Source organism: Tamandua tetradactyla, chromosome 9 (genome assembly GCF_023851605.1).
Source record: "Tamandua tetradactyla isolate mTamTet1 chromosome 9, mTamTet1.pri, whole genome shotgun sequence".
Classification (NCBI taxonomy): Eukaryota; Metazoa; Chordata; class Mammalia; order Pilosa; family Myrmecophagidae; genus Tamandua; species Tamandua tetradactyla.
In genome coordinates this window covers 109,747,312-109,766,890 of record NC_135335.1, presented here as the reverse complement: position 1 = coordinate 109,766,890, position 19,579 = coordinate 109,747,312, and the positions used below count along the sequence as shown (strand labels likewise).

The window sequence follows — 19,579 nt, the reverse complement described above, 5'->3', positions numbered from 1 at the left end:
TCTCCCTTTTTTTAAAAAAATTTTTTTATTTTTGTTTTTTGTTCTCCCCTTTAAAGAACTCCTTAAATTAATCAAGGAGGCCTTTATTAATTTAATCACATCTCCATCTCATCAAAAGGCCATACCCTATAATTGAGAATGTGACATCTCCATGGACATAATCTAAGCAAAAGGCACACCCACAAATGAGCATGTCACATATCCATGGAAACAATCCAATCAAAGTTTCTCACCTTAAACAATAGGTCTGGTCCCACGAAGGCATCCATGAAAAGATACCTTGACTCAAGAAACATGGCCTTTTTGGGGCACATAATAGCTTCAAATTGGCACAACTACTGAAAGCAATTTAAAATTTGAGTTTCTTCTTGTTTTAACGTTATATCCCACCAAAGATGAACACAAACTACCCTGTCTTAAATATTAAAGTTACTCAAAACATTCTTCTCAGATGGCTATGCCCCCAACATAATAATTAGAGTCAAACGTTTCAGTTTGCATTTTATCTTTAAAAACTGTTTTAAAAATTTATTTTATTAATCATAGAAAACACGTACATCGATTCAAAGTCAAAATATGACACAGTGAACATCCTGAAAGATCTAATCTCAATCTCCTTTCTCTCTCTTGCTTCTGAATACCATTTTTATTAATTTGATTTATTCTTCCATTGTTATCTATTTTCCACTCTTTAAACAGAAGAAAACTCTAGATACTCTTCTGCTTCTTGCTTATATTCTGGAAATCACTCTAAACCTGCATACAGAGAACTGCCTTATTTCTTTTTAACTGCTTGGTACTCCAATGTATGGCTGAATGAGCTGTGGTACCTCCATTCAATCAATCACATACTACTGCTTATTTTTTGTCAACATTTTGCAATTATAGTTGAGTTTATTTTTTAAATACCTGTCAAAACTGCAGGCTTTTAGTTGTATCTAGCATTCAAACACCATTTTTTTGATACAGGCTTACATTTGTAATGTACCCATAGTTAAAAGCATGGACATAAAGTCAGAATGCCTGGGATTATATCATAACTCAAATATTCAACAGCTATTGACCTTAGGCAAGTTATTTACCTCTATGTGATTTAATTTCTCATCTATTCAAATGGGGAAAACAACATTATTGTCATAGGCCAATGAGAGGATTAAATGAACCATATGTTATGTGCTTACAAACTTTCACAGCACATAAAAAATGCTAAATATGCATAAAGTAAACGCTAAATGTTACCTATTGCTAGTATTACAAAATAAATCAAATCTTAAAGATATCTGTGACATTTTAAATGTCTTTTCACAGTAAATGAAAGCAATTTAGCTCAATATTGGTTGATGTAACAATGACAGAAATGAAAATTTTAAAACTCAAAGTGAGTATGTATACATATCAACAAATTCCAAATTAAAGATAAATCAAGCATTTTTAGAATAAAATTGTAGTCATCTAGATAACTTGTTCAGAGTCACAGAATAAAATAAAGGCTATTTTTGCTCTGAACCGTTTGTTCCTAAAGCAGGCATACTAGTTTCACCATCCAATTTTTCATATGACTGTAATTTTCTGTTTCAAAGAACAAAGAGAATAACTTCCAGATACTGTCAAAAATTAGCATACCAGTGACATCTATTCAAGATACATATTAAAAATGTTATACAGCATACTATATTAAGAAGCAGTATCTGAGAGTTTTTAAAAATGAAAACAATACGCTAATGATAAAACCATTATTACATTTATACTAAAATTCTGAAAATAGAAAAATTTTAGGAGTTCTCAAAAATTAAAATAAAAAGCACTATTCTCCTAAAATACTACTTTACATAAAACGCAAATAATTTATTCATAACTAGTATATTCTTAGTATTTAACATCCACTTATTAAATAAAATCCAGTTTCTGGGCTCTCAAATCAAGTGTGTAGGCTTAGCTAAAGCAATGTTTACACAAAAACAGTCTTAATGAAATACATTAAAAATAGATTGCCAATTTTTAATTCAAGTATTTGTGCTCTACTAATGATCTACTGTTGGTATACTTACAGAGAAACTGGTTTAGTCTGTAACTTGTTCAATATTATAAATATTTTAATATGTATGTGGATGATGTCTGAAGAAATTAGATACTATTTGTGGTAGTTAGATTCAGGTGTCAACATGGCTAGGTGAATGAAGGTGCTTAGTTCTAATGCTGTGGACATGAGCCAATGGTATGTGAACCTCATCTGTTGTTGATTACATATGCAGTCGGCTAAGAGGCGTGCCTGCTGCAATGAATGATGTTTGATTTAATTGGCTAGTGCTTAAATGAGAGACTCAACGTAGCACAGCCTAAGCAGCTCAGCATACCTCATCTCGCTACTCACAGCTCAGCCCAGGCCTTTGGAAATACAGAAAGAAATCACCCCAGGGGGAAAAGCTGTTGGAACCCAGAGGCCTGGAGAGAAGGCCAGCAGAGATCACCCTGTGCCTTCCACGTAAGAAAGATTCAGTTGAAATTTAGCTGCCTTTCCTCCGAAGAACTAACAAAATAAATCCCCTTTTATTAAAAGCCAATCCGTCTCTGGTGTGTTGCATTCCAGCAGCTAGCAAACTAGAACATTACTGAAAGAGAAATAACATCATATTCTTCCATTTCAAAGGAGAAACAAATTCTTTCCTAGTAAAATGAGTACTTTGTGCATATGATTGCAAACAAATGTACAAATATACATAGGAAAGAGGTAAGGTTAATGCCATTTAACAGATGGAAAGTGAAGAACAGAGCAGTGAAGTAACCTGCCCACATCACACAGCAGTGAAGTAGCAGAAGTAACATTCTAACCTTGTCAGACTCTATAGTCTTACCTGATACGTTATACTGCCTCAAATTATTTTGTGAGAATGAAAAACAAATACTAGGAGGAATTAAATATTCTCCTTAACATACATCCTAAAAACTATAATACAATAATGCTAGTACACTGAATGAAGCTGAATGTGAGAATGATAGACAGAGGAGGGCTGGGGGCACAAATGAACTCTGAAGGAAAGTTAGACAATAAAGACTGATATGGTATAATCTAGGAATGGCTAGAGTGTATAATGATAGTGATTAAATGTACAAATTAAAAATGTTTTTGCATAAGGAAGAACAAAGGATGTGAATACTGCAGGGTGTTGGAAATTGATTTTAATTCATATTTTAAAACTTTAACTTCTGTGTGAGGCTAAAGCAAAAAAATGTTTAATTGGTAAAAAATTTATATTTTGATGACTGCATTTCCTAATATAACTTATATGGACAGTTTAACTGAACACCATGAGTACATGGAACCTTGAGTAGGGTATGAGATCTTATAGGTTTGTCCAGAGTGATGTCGCGATAAATTTGCGAGTGATTTGAACAGTGAATAAAAAAGTAGTTGCAAAGCCCCCTTGGGGGAATGGCAAGAAAGGGGAAAATTCAACATTCGTATGTAGAGAATTCCTGGTATTCTCACAAGTAGTGGACAACCAAAGCAAAAGGCTGAGCCCTCAATCTTGAAGTCTGCTCATATGAAACTTATCCCCGCAAAAGATAGGTTAAGCCTACTTAAAATTACGCCTAAGAGTCACCCCCAGAGAACCTCTTTTATTGCTCAGATGTGGCCTCTCTCTCTCAGCCAACACAATAAGCAAACTCACTGCCCTCGCCCTCTCTACATGGGACATGACTCCCAGGGGTGTGGACCTTCCTGGCAATGTGGCACAGAAATCCTAGAATGAGCTGGGACTCCGCATCAAGGGACTGAGAAAACCTTCTTGACCAAAAGGAAAAAGAGGGAAATGAGACAAAATAAAGTGTCATTGGATGAGAGATTTCAAACAGAGTTGAGAGGCTATCTTGGAGGTTATTCTTACACATTATATATATATATATATATATATATATATATATATATATATATATATATATATATATATATATATATATATATATATATAATGTATCACTTTTTTAGTTAAGGTATAATGGAGAGGCTGCAGGGAAGTGCCTGAAAATGTAGAGCTGTGTTCCAGTAGCCATGTTTCTTGAAGATGATTGTATAATGATAAAGCTTTTGCAGTGCATCTGTGTGATTGTGAAAACCTTGTGTCTGGTGCTCCTTGTATCTACCCTATGGCAGATGAGTAAAACATATGGATTAAAAATAAGTAATAGGGGAAACAAATATTAAAATAACTTTATTAGCTTGAAATGCTAGTGCTCAATGAAAGGAAGGGGTAAGGAGAATGGTATGTATGAATTTTTTCCTTTATTCTTTATTTCTTTTTCTGAATTCATGCAAATGTTCTAAGAAATGATCATGATGATGAACATACAATTATGTGATGTTATTGTGAGTTATTGATTATATATCAAGAATGGAATGATCATATGGTAAGAATGTTTGTGTTTGCATGTCGTTAGGTTTTTAAGAAAAGTGAATAAATAAAAATCACACACACACACAAAAGATACATCCTAAAAACCTGCCTCATTTATTACAAACTTCACAATATTCATTCCAAATTTAGAATGAGTTATTTTTCATCAATTATTTTACTAATAATGCTGGACAAAAGCAAAACAAAATTTAAAAACTCATTTTAAATTTCCCCTGGGAGGTGTTTAAATTTGAGAAATAATTCTTAATTGGTGAGAATATATAGATTATAATTTAACACAGAGATTTTGTACAATACACAATTACAGATCATGAAAAATAATTTAGTACAGCCACTTATATGACAGATGAGGAAATTTAAGCCCAGATGATACTCAACATCTGTGTAAGTAGCAGACCTAGGTGTGCAAATCAAGACTGCCAGAGATGATCTGTTTCAAACCTCATTTGATATAAATGAGGAAACTAAAGCACAATAAGTCTAAATAATTTTCCAACACTTCCCAAATACAGCAATTAGGCCATAAACTAGATCACTGTCTGACAATGTGCCTTGTATTATGAAATTCTAAGAACCTGGAAAAACGTCTTAGGTATTGACACATTTTGTTTCTCTAAGTCTCATTCTCTCCCAAGCAACCAGCACAGAGATTTATCCAGATGGTAATTTATTACACTGCATGAAAATATGACTAAATAGCAGTACACCAGGGCAAGCTGTGGACAAATTTTATACCAGCACAATTTTTTCACAATGACATTCTACTAATCTATCTAAAGTACAATTCATGGTTAAAGTTGTCAGAACTCCATTCTTATACAAATACACTATTTTAATCAACCCAATGTCATTTCTTAATGTAGCAAAATCAAAGTAAAATCCTCCAGAAAACCAACTCTAAAACACATGATAACCACTCCAAACTGTCAAGGAAATATACATGATTAATCCTATAGCTATGGAAAAATGTGACACAGAGAAACTGAGATCAATATAAGCAATATCATAAGACTTTAAAACTGGTTTGTGTCATGTCATAAAGATTTACTGATTTTTACACAAGTGTCTTTTATAGTATCTTAGAATAATTAAAAAAAAAAGACACCAGTAGTTAATATTATATTCTATATTTTGTTTGGGATTCAAGGGTAAAGGAAAAATCGGTCCCACAATTTATAAACTTAGCAGTATGAAAAGAAAAAAATCAAACAACTTTTTTAACTTTCAAGAGAAAAAAATATAACCCGTGGTCTTCAACACCATCAACAGTAGCACCTAAATAATGAACCTACTGTATTTCATGGCTTACTATAGGAAAGAGTAAGCAGTATATATGATTTTAAAATTTTGAACATAAGTTCAACCACATAAGGGACCCAGTGAGAATCTCTTCATTCCCCTGAATGTCTTCAATAGACTTAACCAGTATGTAAAGGGCTGAAATTTTAAGACCCCCAAAATTAATTTAGGAATTATCAAATCAAGCCTTAACATAAGATTTATGTACCTTCCTGCCTTTTAAATCACTTACTATGTATTCAAAGAAAATAGGAGACATATTTTTTCAATGCTGGATAATGAAAAAGCTTATAGTCTAGTAGAGGAGAAAAAATTTTTAAAAACATATACAGGGCAGTGTGACAGTGGCTCAGTGGCAGAATTCTTGTCTGCCAGGCCTGAGACTCAGGTTCAATTCTCGGTGCCTGCCCATGCAAAACAAAACAAAAAAACATATACAGTTAAAAAAAATCTATTAAGACAATATTAAAATGGCATGACAATTTTCTCTTACATTTCTTTTGCTCCAACACTGCCAAACAGTTTTCTTTTTACAGTCAGAATTCAGTCCAAAGAGTATACTTCTCTTATTATCTCCTCTATATCTAGAGAAGTTATCATCAAGGCAAAAGATGAAGATTCTTAAAAGATTTTGCAAGAGAGGGAGAATTCCTCAGTACAATTATATATCGCCACCGTTTAAATTTGGTAAAGCCATAAATGCAACAAAAATTAGGATCCATGGGTGGTTCAGTGGCAGAATGGTCATCTTTCATGCAGGAGACCTGGGTTTGATTCCCAGACCGTGTACTCTCCCCAAAAAAGTTCATTATATCTCACCTTTATTAAATTCCTTACTCTATAATAGAAGCTAAGGAACCCATGAAATTAAAGCCAAAAGGTTCTACCATATTCTTATTTTATTTATCTTTCTTTTAGTTTGTAATATTTTTTGGTTTTAGATTTCTATTTTGATTTCAAATACAAAACCACAAAAAATAAAGGGAGTGCTAACGAAAGTAGAATGTTCTGGGAAAATCAGAACAACAACAAAAAACAGTTTTTATTTCAACTCTTGTTGAAAACCTTTCTTAATAATTCTCTTGACGCCTAAATTAAAGACACTATTCTAATATACCTGAATCATTTTTAAATATAAACATAAACATAAGTGAAGATATAGATCGTTTAAGACACTGAGATGAATAATGCTCATCCCTGTCCCTCCCACCTGTGCTGCCAAAAAACACCCCGGAAGAGCACTCATGTACTAATCACTCCACAACATACTTTTCTTTGCCTCCTAGTGACAGGCATCAGGCGGCACTGACGACTTGCCCCATTTTAATGAAAACAAAAAAGGTTATATGCCAATTTTCCATACTCTTTACCTACATATTCACAGCATCAATCACACCCTTTTTGCCAACTCTCATTGAAATAAATAACTCTTACTCATTTTCCAAGCAAATCCTTCCACACATGCTCTAGATCAGACATTTCAATTCCTCCATCATCTAGAGCCATCCTTCCTTCTACTTGGTTCCTTTTCTGCTATCAAATCAGTTCTCCTCACTATCAACCCATCCCATCCCTGCCAACAAAAGCCATCTTTTTACTTTTATCATTACATCTTTAATGACATCTTCAAGGTCCTTCCTTTACTCATCAATTTATAATTTAGCACATCAGTAATATGGCGTATAACCCATCCAAGTGACATTAAATGTTTTAAAAAATACTATCATCCCCATCCTCAACAGACAATCCTCACAGTATTTTCTCTGTTCTTTGTCTTATTCACTTCTCTGAACTATTTAGATAATTTAGATTTAATGAAGCTAAATATATTGTATTTAACTAGTACATTAGTCAGGGTTCTCTAGATAAACAGAACCAACTAAAGGTATCTGTAGATATGAGATTTTATAAAAGTGTCTCACAGAACTATGGGGATGCATGAGTCCAAATTCTGTAGAGCAGGCTGCTATCTGGCAACTGAATGAAGGTCACTGATGAACTCCCCACAAAGGGCTGGCTCGCTGAAGAAGTGCAAGTTCTCTCTTCTCCCTTAGAAGTCTTCAACTGACTGTATTAAATCCAGCTGACAGGATCCTCTAACTGCAGAAGACACTCCCTTAGTCACCGGCAGACATGATCAGCCACAGATGCAATCAACTGACTTGTGATTTAATAAATCAGCTTTCTGGTTTATTCACTAGCCAGAAATGTCTACAGAATTGGTTAGGCCAGGGTTTGCTTGATTAGGCAACTGGGCACCATCATGTGGTCAAGCCGACACATGAACCTAACCATCACATCTGGCAACCCTAACCCCTACTAAACTTGTTAAGACTCGGCTCCCTTACCTCAACTCCTTCTCCCTGAAAAATGTCCTCTGAAAAATTCTGGGTTAGGTGACCACTTCTATACCCTACAACATCATAAACAGTTATCAATGGTTTCCAACAGGAAATACTTATTAAAATCACCTGCAGGAACTTTTAAAAAATGAGATATTAATGTCTTATGTTCTACTCAAACATACAAAAAGTTCACCAGATGATTTTCATATGCCTCTGATCAAAAATCACTATTAATATAACATCAACTATTGATGGTGGTTTACTTTCCTCTCTCCCGCCCCCCAGTAGACTGAATTACTTAACAGCAGGAACTGTGATTTTCCTATCATAGAATTACTTGTATCAGAAGTTGGCAAACGATACTTTTAGACCAAATCTGGCCCACTGTGTGTTTCTGTAAATAAAGTATTACTGGAATACAGTCACGGTCATTAGTTATGTAGTTTATGTATTGTCTATGACTGCTCTAGCACTACAACAGCAGAGCTGAAGGCTAAGATAAAGACCGAATGGCCCACAAAGCCTAAAATATTTATCATTTGGTTCTTTACAGAAAAGTTTGCCAACCTCTAATTCATATGCTGATGAACGAATAAACAGCAAGTGCTACCAAATGCAATCGATCTGAAAGTCAAATTAATCATGCACATTAGCACGGATATCTGGAGCTTTATATGAATGTATTTATGTATAATAAATGTTTTTGAAGAATGGCACATTAAAATATATAAAGTTCAAATAAATTCAAACTGATGCTTATTCTTATTACATACATAGGCACTATCATACTGGTTAATGTAGAAAAAATACAATCTTCACAAATTTTTATCCATTTAGTCTACAGAATGTACTCTAGTTATTGCTACAATTATTGTGATTAATTACTTATTTACACTTGTTACAATGAAGCTCTTGAGTAACCATTTTTTCATTTCATTGGTAGGTAGTTGAACAGTTTTTAAGATATGAGCTAATGACATGCTTTTCATGTCAGAAAATGCTACTTTGTTATGACAATAACACTTCAACTAACCAGAATTCAATTCATATCTGACTTAGAACAAAACTGAGATTTAAGAAACAAAAAAGGGAAACTGTTAACTATTTCTTCACTCAAAGTTCATACATAAAACATGTGGATGAAAGGACAGATAATACAGAAAAATATATTTTAGTATATATTTATATGTAAGTATATTATATGCATTTAATTAATACTTTCTTTTTTCTTAACATGGGCAGGCACCGGGAATCGAACCCAGGTCCTCTGGCATGGCAGGCAAGCGTCCTTGCCTGCTGAGCCACTGTGACCCACCCTTAATTAATACTTTTTATTTCTTTAATATATAAAGATAATAAACAACGCAGGGCCTTTTACATCTCAATTACATGTAACTGCACACAATATACAAAGATGATATGTCTCTTTCTATTTTTAATATATAAAGATAGCATATAATTCAGAGCCTGTGGGTTCTTTTCTTTTTCTTTTTTAGGTGCTTGGTGTGGGACTTGAACCCGGGTTTCCTGCATGGAAGGTGAGCATTCTACCACTGAACGGCTCATGCACCCTGTGGGTTCTTAACTATACCTGATCCCAACAAACTTGGTTCTCTAACTTCCATAGGCAACTCAAATTAAATTACCAAATTATAAAGGGAGAATTAGTTTCAAAAACAAGCTAACAAATTGGAGAAGAAATATCAGATGCCACTAGTCTTTGGACCATTTATGAAAAAACTTTTTAAAGGCTTGCTATACAAAGTGAGGTCTAAGGACAGGCAATGTGACCACTGGCTGGGAGTTTTTAAAAATACAGAGTCTGTACTTTGACAAGATCCCCAGGTGCTCTTCATGCACATTCAAATTCAAGATCTCTGGTCCAGAGGTGTTAACTCAATTGAATAATGCTAAAAGAAATTTAGCATTTTCTTTTAGCTGTCCCTGTCCAGACCTGAATCAACTATTTTCCATCTTACCAATCATCCGGCCCCCAAAAAGGTCCGATTTCACAAAATATAAATGGAAAACTTACAGCAAGAGTCATTTAAATAGATGACAATACCTTGAGAACTTGAACTTGACCTTCTGTAGTAATATCCTTTAACAGCTCACAAAAGGACTGACAGAGACCTATTGCATACGTCTGAAATTCAATCAAAAACCAATATATATATATATATATATGAATATATCTGCAATATCAAAAAGGCATAAAATTCAACTTGGGACTTTTATAATCTATATAAGATTTATATACTAAGGTCTAATAAGCATATAAAGATTCAATTACAATTTTTTAATGAAAACTTGTCATGCAGTAGGCAACATTCATGGCCAATGTTTTGGTTTTTTCCTTAAAGCAACAAACAAATCTTAAATTTTGAAAAGATGCCTCCTGATTCAAAAGGGGAAACAATCAAAATAATGACTATATAATTTATTACAGAGCAAAACTTCTACAACATACCTGTAAAAATTCTGTTGATGATAAAAAGATATAACCATTGATGATCTTAAAGCAGGTTCTGAGATTTTCTGAACTTAATTCTGCCAAAATATTAAATTTCAAAAAAAAGGGCAAATTAACTCATTGTCTAAAATCAGTTGACATGAAGTGATGCATTTCTTTAAAACTAAGTTATATACCCTTCTTCTCAAATATTTTACAAAAAACAAACAACTCTCATGGATGAATCCAGACTTGGCACCATGGGATCAACAATTCTATCCTGACAAAAAGGGGGTGGGTGTAACTAATAAAGTGTAACTAATAAAGTATCAGTGGCAGAGAGAGTTCAAATAGAATCGAGTGGCTATTCTGGAGGTTGCTCTTACACAAGCTTCAAATAGACCTTGCTACCTATCATAACCTGCCAACCCCCAACCAGGACCATTCCAGCCAATCCTAAAGAACACCTAGGGCAATATATAAGATTCCACAAGGGTTCCATACACTAGAGTAACTTTCCAGAAATCTACAACCTCCAGATGGGTCCCTGGTCCAGATAAGTCCTTAAACCTAACCCAGCTGCTCCAGAACATCAGATGTTTCATCTTCCTGCCCCATATTAGTGACAGACCCTTCCAATATGAAAAATTTAGGACTGCCATAGCCCAAACACCCCTAAAGAGAGGGATGGAAAGATCAAAGGTGATGGTGGACTTACACAAAGAAGAAAGGATTTAACAAATGAATAGGAATGCTGAATCACTAAATTGATATCTCTTTTAGACATATGCTCTTTTAGAGCAGCTAGAAGTAAAAACCTAGAAATGTGGAATTCTAACCCATGTCAAAGTCTGAAATATGTTCTACAACTAATTGTGGTGCTGTGCTTTGAAATATAGAGCTTTTTTGTATATATGTTATTTTTCACAAAAAAAGAAAGAAAGAAAGTCGATTGTGATGATAAAAATATTTAAGCCATCGAGCCTCCTATATTTTGGAGGAGCTAGAAGGAAAAATATGAGATCATATGGTAGCCCATGACAGACTCTGGGATCTGTCCTATAACTACTTGTTGAAGACTGCTTTGAAAACGATTGCTTTTTTACTTATTTGCTTTGTATATATGTTGGACATACAATAAAAAAGTTAAAAATAAAAAAAAATAAACTGAAACTATCTTCCAAGTATTTTCACAACATAAGACAAAAATCTCACGATAAAGGAGTAGGACTTTACATTGAATAAAACTATCTTTATAAAAAATTCACCACATTGTCCTTTTCTCTTGAAAGAGACAGTCCAGTCAAATCTGGACTTGTGTACACCTTTTCACAGACCAATGCCAACTAGCAGACTATTTGGCAACCCCTGCATAAAGAAAGGCATAGGGTCTATATTTAAGTAAGAACTTAAACAATGGCTATATCCCAGACATGTCATGAGTATAATTTCTAAATCATTGCCATCCAAAGTTTATCAAAATCTATGTTGAAAGAAACAATATATTATAATTTTAAAAATCATAGACCCCTCGTAAGATATATAAAAAAACTACTCCTCAAATACCTATACAAGTAAATATCTCAGTGATAAAGGTCATTTCAAACTGTTTCCCATGCCTCCACCAAGCCCAGGACAGTTTTTACAAAATTTTCTTGGGCGTCTATGTTATCAGCATATACTAAATATTTACATTAAAGATAACTCTAAAAATTTAAACATTTATCTATTTTAAGGTACTGAAATGTTATTCATTATATTCACATGTTTCTTGCGAGAATGTGAAGAGAAAATTGTCTGGTCCATCACCACAAGTTTGATATTTCACTAGTTCTTAATTTAGTTAGGTAGCAAATCCTACAGAGCCCATAGTGCTTGCTTTGTGCCAGACATTGCTCTAAACATGTAAAAGCTGGCAGACTATTGTGGATTTTATAGGAATTGTCTCAACTACAAAGCTTTCTATTGTAAAACTGTACTAGAACACTTTCCCAAATTGAAACTAAAAATAGTGCCACATGGTTACAGTAAAGTTAGTCAGTCATATGCTTTTTGTATAAATCTCCCTTTTGGTTAAAAATCCTGCCTCACCCATTGCCGTACAGGAATTGCAACATTGTGGAGGCCAGATATGTAAATGTGAGGTGGGATACAAAGGTGAGGAGACCACTGTGGGTAATTTACCGATTTTTTGTAAGAGTGGCTGAAATCGTATCGATAACAGGTATGGTTGAGATTTCCATGCCTAGGTCAGTATAAAGAAGCACTACTGAGAATGGCATTGTACACGGCCTCCAAGCATGTGGAACAGAACCAGAAAGGCTGTCACAAAGAGTAAAGGGAAGTGAGGCAGGAATTTCCTGTTCTCTTTAGCTAAGAAATCTAAAGACAGAAAAAAATCCATTTTTCTAGGAAAGTACTGATAAAGGATGGGCCTACTGCCACTGATTTTTCACCTTTGGTAAGTTTTCCCTTTATGGGGATTCTACAAGACAAACAGCAAATGGCTCTTTATTTAAAACAATGGTTATTTTGATATTATTTGGAATCTCACCCTATTGCAAGAAATAGGGGTAAAGGACAAAAATTCAGAGAAAAGGGGAAAAACCAGCACAATCCTGGCACCACGGCCATCCAATAAACAAGGAAAGCAGTTTTGTTTTTTTGTTGTTATTAATCAGTCATAATCGTCTTTTTTTTTTTTTTTTTGGTATGGGCAGGCACCAGGAAATCGAGCAGGCAAGAACTGTCTGTTCAGCCATCGTGGTCTGCCCCATAATCGTTTTTTACTATGCATTTATTCATATTTTCAAAAGCTAATTCTGTTTTTCCAGTGCATTGTTATACTCAATATTTTTGCCTGTGATAAGTTTTCTCACAACAAATAAGTTCTCAGACCAAAAAGTCCTTGGATATTGCCATAATGATTATGCTTTTTTTTTTCCTAGCTATACACCTTCTAAACTAGTCCATTAGTTCTCCTGAATAAATAGGTAGGTGAGTCTTGAAGAGTGGGGTCTCCAAATGGAAAAAATTATAATTGTTTACAACATATTTCATAAATAAAAATTAAAACTCAGGAATATTTTACGGGTTAAAAAAACATCAAAAGACTAGTAAATAGCACTGTATGGCAATTCTTAAATACTCCATGAGTTTAGAGTATGAACGTGAACTGGTAAACTCCCAACACAAAATAAGTCTATAAAAAGGATACCATAAAAAAAAAACAGGGTAATTACATACTTGTAAAAGGTAGCTTATATGCAATAGACAAGTACTGATTTTCAAGAATTATCAGATTATTAGTTCAGATTGACAAGAATCTAACTAAATCTCATCCAGAAAGCCTAAGAGAGAAGTAGAGACTTCTCCTAGTCCAGTGTCCAGAGGCCTGATTTCATATGCCAAAAGTGTGATTTTAAAAATATCAAAAGCTTCACAATTTTATAGCTTATGTGCAACTAGTACTCCAACAAACAATATTTTAATACCTAATATTTAATAATTATAATCATGGTGGTAATCCTTAGCTAAATCACAGAAATATATACAAAGGTCATTTGTGAACAACTGATAGCGCAAAGTCACTTGTAAAAGAAGGTGGATAAACATAGGGCATACAGAAGCAGTGTTATCATAAAGTCTTCTAAATTACTTATAGAATTGCTATCAACACAGAAAATTTTAATAGGCAAAGATCAAGCTTAATTTGTAATTAGTTTCCCAAGAACATTTTTTCATTTTTATTATAAAACTGTCCACAAGGTCATGCAACTTAATGTTCATTCTTTAATAATCAGAAATGATTCTAAAAAATCCTATGGGAAAAATGTAGAAACTATTAAAATACCCTTCAATTTATTTGTCAATATCAGGGACTGTAATAAAAACGGAAGATGTAATTTAAAGTCAGCTACAATACCCCCAAATTATGACTTTAACACATACCAAGAAGGTGTGACATATTCTGAAATACACGAAGCAACTCTGGTGTAATACACGGGCTGTTTTCCAATGTCACTAACCTAGGAAGAAAAGCAGATGATTATCACCTTCCATGCCCATCAAAGCCTTTAACTTAACTTAAATAAAGTCTCTTTTATGGAAGAAAGAAAAATGGATAATATAAAAAATAATAAAAATTTTTTTCCAAAAAAAATGACCAAGTACATCAAAATTTAAAAACTGATCTACAAATTTTACAATATTATTTCTATTATAGTGTATAGTATATAGTAAGGAAAGTGATTATATACTAAAATATATAAAATAACAAAATTATGATAAAACCCAAAAGTATGATCATTATGAACTGGCCAAGAAGAAAGAAAAAGTATTTCATTATTCCGCCATTTTTGAAGTGTTTTCAGCCACATCTAACAGATATGTCCCTTTGAAGAAAAACTGGGCTAATCAGAAAAGTTACTTAAGCTACATGCACAATAAATATGAACTTAATGTATGACAAAGAACAACTCCAGGACAATCTCACTGTATTTGCAATCTGAAACGTTTATTGTATTAAAAAAAAACAATAATTATGGGTTGTAGTTTATCCAAAAGTACTTCATTGGTTTACCTACTTGCCAGTCATAAATAAAGGAGAAAAAACCACTAGGGTCACAATAGCTAAAAGAAAGAGGAAAGGAAGACCTATCCGAGTTTAAAATTCATTCATAATAAAAAAAGTTTATCAGTTTATAAGGAGAAAGGAATTACATTTAACCTGATAAGAGGGTACCTACCAAACACCCAAAGCACACACATTAGAGATTTATGTTGAAAACAAAAGTAAGTAAAAAATGCCCTCTATCACTACCCTTGTATCTATTCAGTGTTATATAAGAAGTTTATTAAGAAGTTAATAAAAGATTAAAGGTTGGGAGAGCAAAAAGTTAGTTTTTATTCACAGACGATACAAGAACGTGTACAAGAGAAAGAATATCTATAGAAAAATTGTACAAATGACTAAGACAGTGTAGCAAGGTCACTGGATATATCAATAAACAAAAATCAAATGAATTTCTACATGCCAAGTAAAAATGGCTAATATGTAAATGAGTGATGTCACAGTCATAATTATGAACTCTGTCATCATAAAGATGTCAATTCTCTTTAAATTTTAAGTCAGAATTAATGCAATTTCAATTCAAATCCCCACATGGTTTACCTTGCAACTTAGGAAAGCTGATTCTAAAATGATCTGCAATTTGGTAAACTTTTGGTAATATATGGTGGTGATGGTAGCACAATATTGCGAATGTAATTAAAGCCATGGAAATACATATCTGATTGTGGACAAAAGGTTGAATTTTAGGTTGCAGATATGTTACTACAATAAACATTTTTAAAACAACAAAACCACCCATAGGACTATACAACACAAACAGTGAACCCTAATGTAAACAATGGACTACAGTTAATAGTACAATTATAATTATCTCAGCAAATGTAACAAAGGTATTACACTAATGTAAACTGTTAATGTAATATGGGAACACTGTACTTTCTGCATAATTTTTCTGAAAATGTACAACTCCTCTAAATTGAAAAAAACTCTCTAAATTGTTAGACAGAATTAATGCAATTTCAATTCAAATTCCTACAGGGGTCTTTCTCTGCCGGCCCGCAGCGCGGCGCCCACACCCCACAGCAGCCGACCCGCCCGCCCTCCTTCTCCCCTCTCTTTCTCCGCCTCTTCCCCCTCCTGCTCCGGCGGCTCTCCAACCACCACCGTGCCCTCTTCCCCCGCCTTCACCGGCTCCTCCGCCACCAGCCTCGACAGCCTTGCCGCCCTCACCTTTCCTCCTCCAGAACAGCTACTGGGGGAGTGGAGACAATACAGAGCAGCTCCCGGAGCCACGACGGAGATCAAAGGGACTGCGTACCCCATCCTGGAACGGCTGACTGTCTGGGAGAACCAGCTCCGGTGAGAACACCGAGGGACGCGGGCTTTCCTGGGCAGGACGGCAAGCGGCCGGAGTCCCTCCCTTCCTCCTTCCCAGGCCAGCTGGCAGAATTGGGCAGGCGGTCCCCTCAGGCCACGGCGGCTGGCGTCCCCACCACGCGAAACCCCCCAGACCAACTGAAAGAGTTGGGTCAGAAATCCCCAGACTGCGGAGAACGGTGACCAGGGGGTCCCTTCCAAACACGTGACTCCCCGGTCCGCCTGGGAACAGTGCACTCTCCCGGGCTGCGACAGCTGGAGCCCTTCCGCCACGCTTGGCGCCCCGGGCCGACTAGGAAATTTGGTCGGGCGCTCTCACGTGCTGCGGCGGCCGGCGACCCTCCCCGCGTTCAGACACCCGGGCCGGCTGGCACTCTTCCAAGACACTTCGGCTGCCAAACCTCCCCTACGGCGAGAGTTTTCCAGAGTTAAAGGACCCACAGCAACTTTTACTGGTGGATCCCGTAGACAAACGTGTGCCACGAGCGCCACCTACTGGGCAGGATAAGAAAAACAGAACCCAGAGATTTCACAGAAAAATCTTACAACCTGTGGGGTCCAACACTCAGGGAAATCTGACTAAATGCCCAGACGCCAGCAGAAGATAACGGATCACGCTCAGAAAATTGAAAATATGGACCAGTCAAAGGAACAAACCAATAGTTCAAATGAGATACAGGAGCTGAAACAACTAATGCTGAATATACGAACAGAAATGGAAAACCTCTTCAAAAACGAAATCGATAAATTGAGGGAGGACATGAAGAAGACATGGGCTGAACAAAAAGAAGAAATAGAAAAACTGAAAAAACAAATCACAGAGCTTATGGAAGTGAAGGATAAAGTAGAAAAGATGGAAAAAACAATGGATACCTACAATGATAGATTTAAAGAGAAAGAAGATAGAATTAGTGATTTGGAGGATACAACATCTGAATTCCAAAAAGAAACAGAAACTATCCGGAAAAGAATGGAAAAATTCGAACAGGGTATCAGGGAACTCAAGGACAATATGAACCGCACAAATATACGTGTTGTGGGTGTCCCAGAAGGAGAAGAGAAGGGAAAAGGAGGAGAAAAACTAATGGAAGAAATTATCACTGAAAATTTCCCAACTCTTATGAAAGACCTAAAATTACAGATCCAAGAAGTGCAGCGCACCCCAAAGAGATTAGACACAAATAGGCGTTCCCCAAGACACTTATTAGTTAGAATGTCAGAGGTCAAAGAGAAAGAGAGGATCTTGAAAGCAGCGAGAGAGAAGCAATCCATCACATACAAGGGAAACCCAATAAGAGTATGGGTAGATTTCTCAGCAGAAACCATGGAAGCTAGAAGACAGTGGGATGATATATTTAAGTTACTAAAAGAGAAAAACTGCCAACCAAATTCCTACAGGGATTTTTCTGCAACTTAGGCAAGATGATTATAAAATTATCTGCAGAGCAAATGGCTAAGAAGAGACAAGAAATTTTCAAGAAAAAAGGTATGCGTACTAGTAGAGAAGTTGAGGGGATTTCAACACATTGAATCAAAATTCCAACAGAATGAATCAAAGACCTAAATCTAAGAACCGGAACTACAAAACACCTAAAAGAAACACAAGGAAGCATCTTCAGGACCTTGTGTTAGATGATGCTTTCTCAAGACTTTACACCCAAAGAATAGTCAACAAAAGAAAAGTAGATAAATGAGACCTCCTCAAATTAAAAGCTTTTGTTCTTTGAAGGACTTGATCATAAAAGTAAAACGACAGCTTACAAAATAGGAGAAAATATTTGGAAATACATATCTGATGAAGGATCAATATTCAGAATATATAAAGAAATTCATCAACATAACAACAGAAAGACAAACAAGCGAATTTAAAAATGGGCAAAAATTTGAACAGACAGCTGTTCAAAAAAGAGATACAAATGGCCAGAAAGTACATGAAAAGTTGCTCAACATTATTAGCCATCAAGGAAATACAAATCAAAATCACAATGAGATACCATTTCATACCCATTAGAATGACTATTATTTAAAAAATGGAAAATTACAAATGGAGAGGATGTAAAGAAATAGGAACACTGATTCATTGCCAGTGGGAATATAAAATGGTGCAGCCAAGGTGGAACAGAATTTGGTGGTTCCTCAGAAAGTTAAGTATAGAATTACCATATAACCAAGCAATCCTACTTCTGGGTATATACCCAAAATAATCAAATCAGAGAATTAAATAGTATTTGCACACTAATGTTCATAACGGCATTATGAAAAATTGCCAAAAGACAGAAGCAAGCCAAGTGTCCATAACTGATAAATAAAATAATCTGATAATAAAATGTGATCTACAAAAACAAAAGAATATTATCCAGCCATAAAAGGGATTGAAGTTCTGATACACATCAGATACACACCACTGTTCACAGTGGCATTATTCATGGTTATCAAAAGATGGAAGCAACCCTCAGTTGATGAATGGATAAACAAAATGTGGTATATAAGTACAGTGGAATATTATTCAGCTGTGAAAAGGAATGAATTTGTTATATACGACAACACTGAAGACATCATGTTGAATGAAATTAGACAGAAAAGGACAAAAACTATATAATCTCACTGATAGGAATAATTAGAATAAGTAAATTCTACAGCCAGAAACTAGAATATAGGTTACCAGGATGGGGTGGGGGCAGGGAATGGGGAGTTAAAACTTAAATTGTACAAAGTTTCTATGCAGGTTGATGGAAAAGTTTAGATGATGGATGGTGGTAAAGGTAGCACAATTTTGGAACGCAATGAACAGCACTTAATTATATATCTGGATATGACTAAAAGGAGAAATCACAGGTTCATTTGTATGTTGCTAGAACAAAAATCTAAATTAAAAAAATATAGGCTGGCACAACACAAGCAGAAAAGCCTAATGCAAACCACGGACTACATATAGGTAATAATACAATTAAAAATATGTTCTTTCATCAATTATTACAACTTATAACACAAATGCAAGGTGTTAACTGAGGGCAGTATATGAGAATTCTGTATTTTATGCATCATATTTTTGTAAACTAAGATTTTTTAATAAAATATTTTAAAAGATGAAAAAGAAAAATGATAATGTGAACTACAC

The 19,579-nt window shown here is 34.9% G+C and overlaps 1 protein-coding gene across 5 annotated transcripts in view; it reads right to left on the bottom strand.

Annotated features, from left to right (window-relative positions):
* Positions 1-19,579, bottom strand: part of IPO11 (importin 11) — a 337,786-nt gene that overhangs the window by 113,877 nt on the left and 204,330 nt on the right. For 4 of the 5 annotated variants that reach the window (XM_077117257.1, XM_077117259.1, XM_077117260.1 and 1 more), the window contains exons 22-24: positions 14,463-14,539; positions 10,530-10,609; positions 10,125-10,205 (exon numbers count right to left, since the gene is read on the bottom strand). In XM_077117257.1, coding sequence (XP_076973372.1) covers positions 10,125-10,205; positions 10,530-10,609; positions 14,463-14,539 — 238 coding nt within the window. The remainder of the gene's footprint in view (positions 1-10,124; positions 10,206-10,529; positions 10,610-14,462; positions 14,540-19,579) is intronic. The other variant, XM_077117258.1, reaches the window with a different exon arrangement.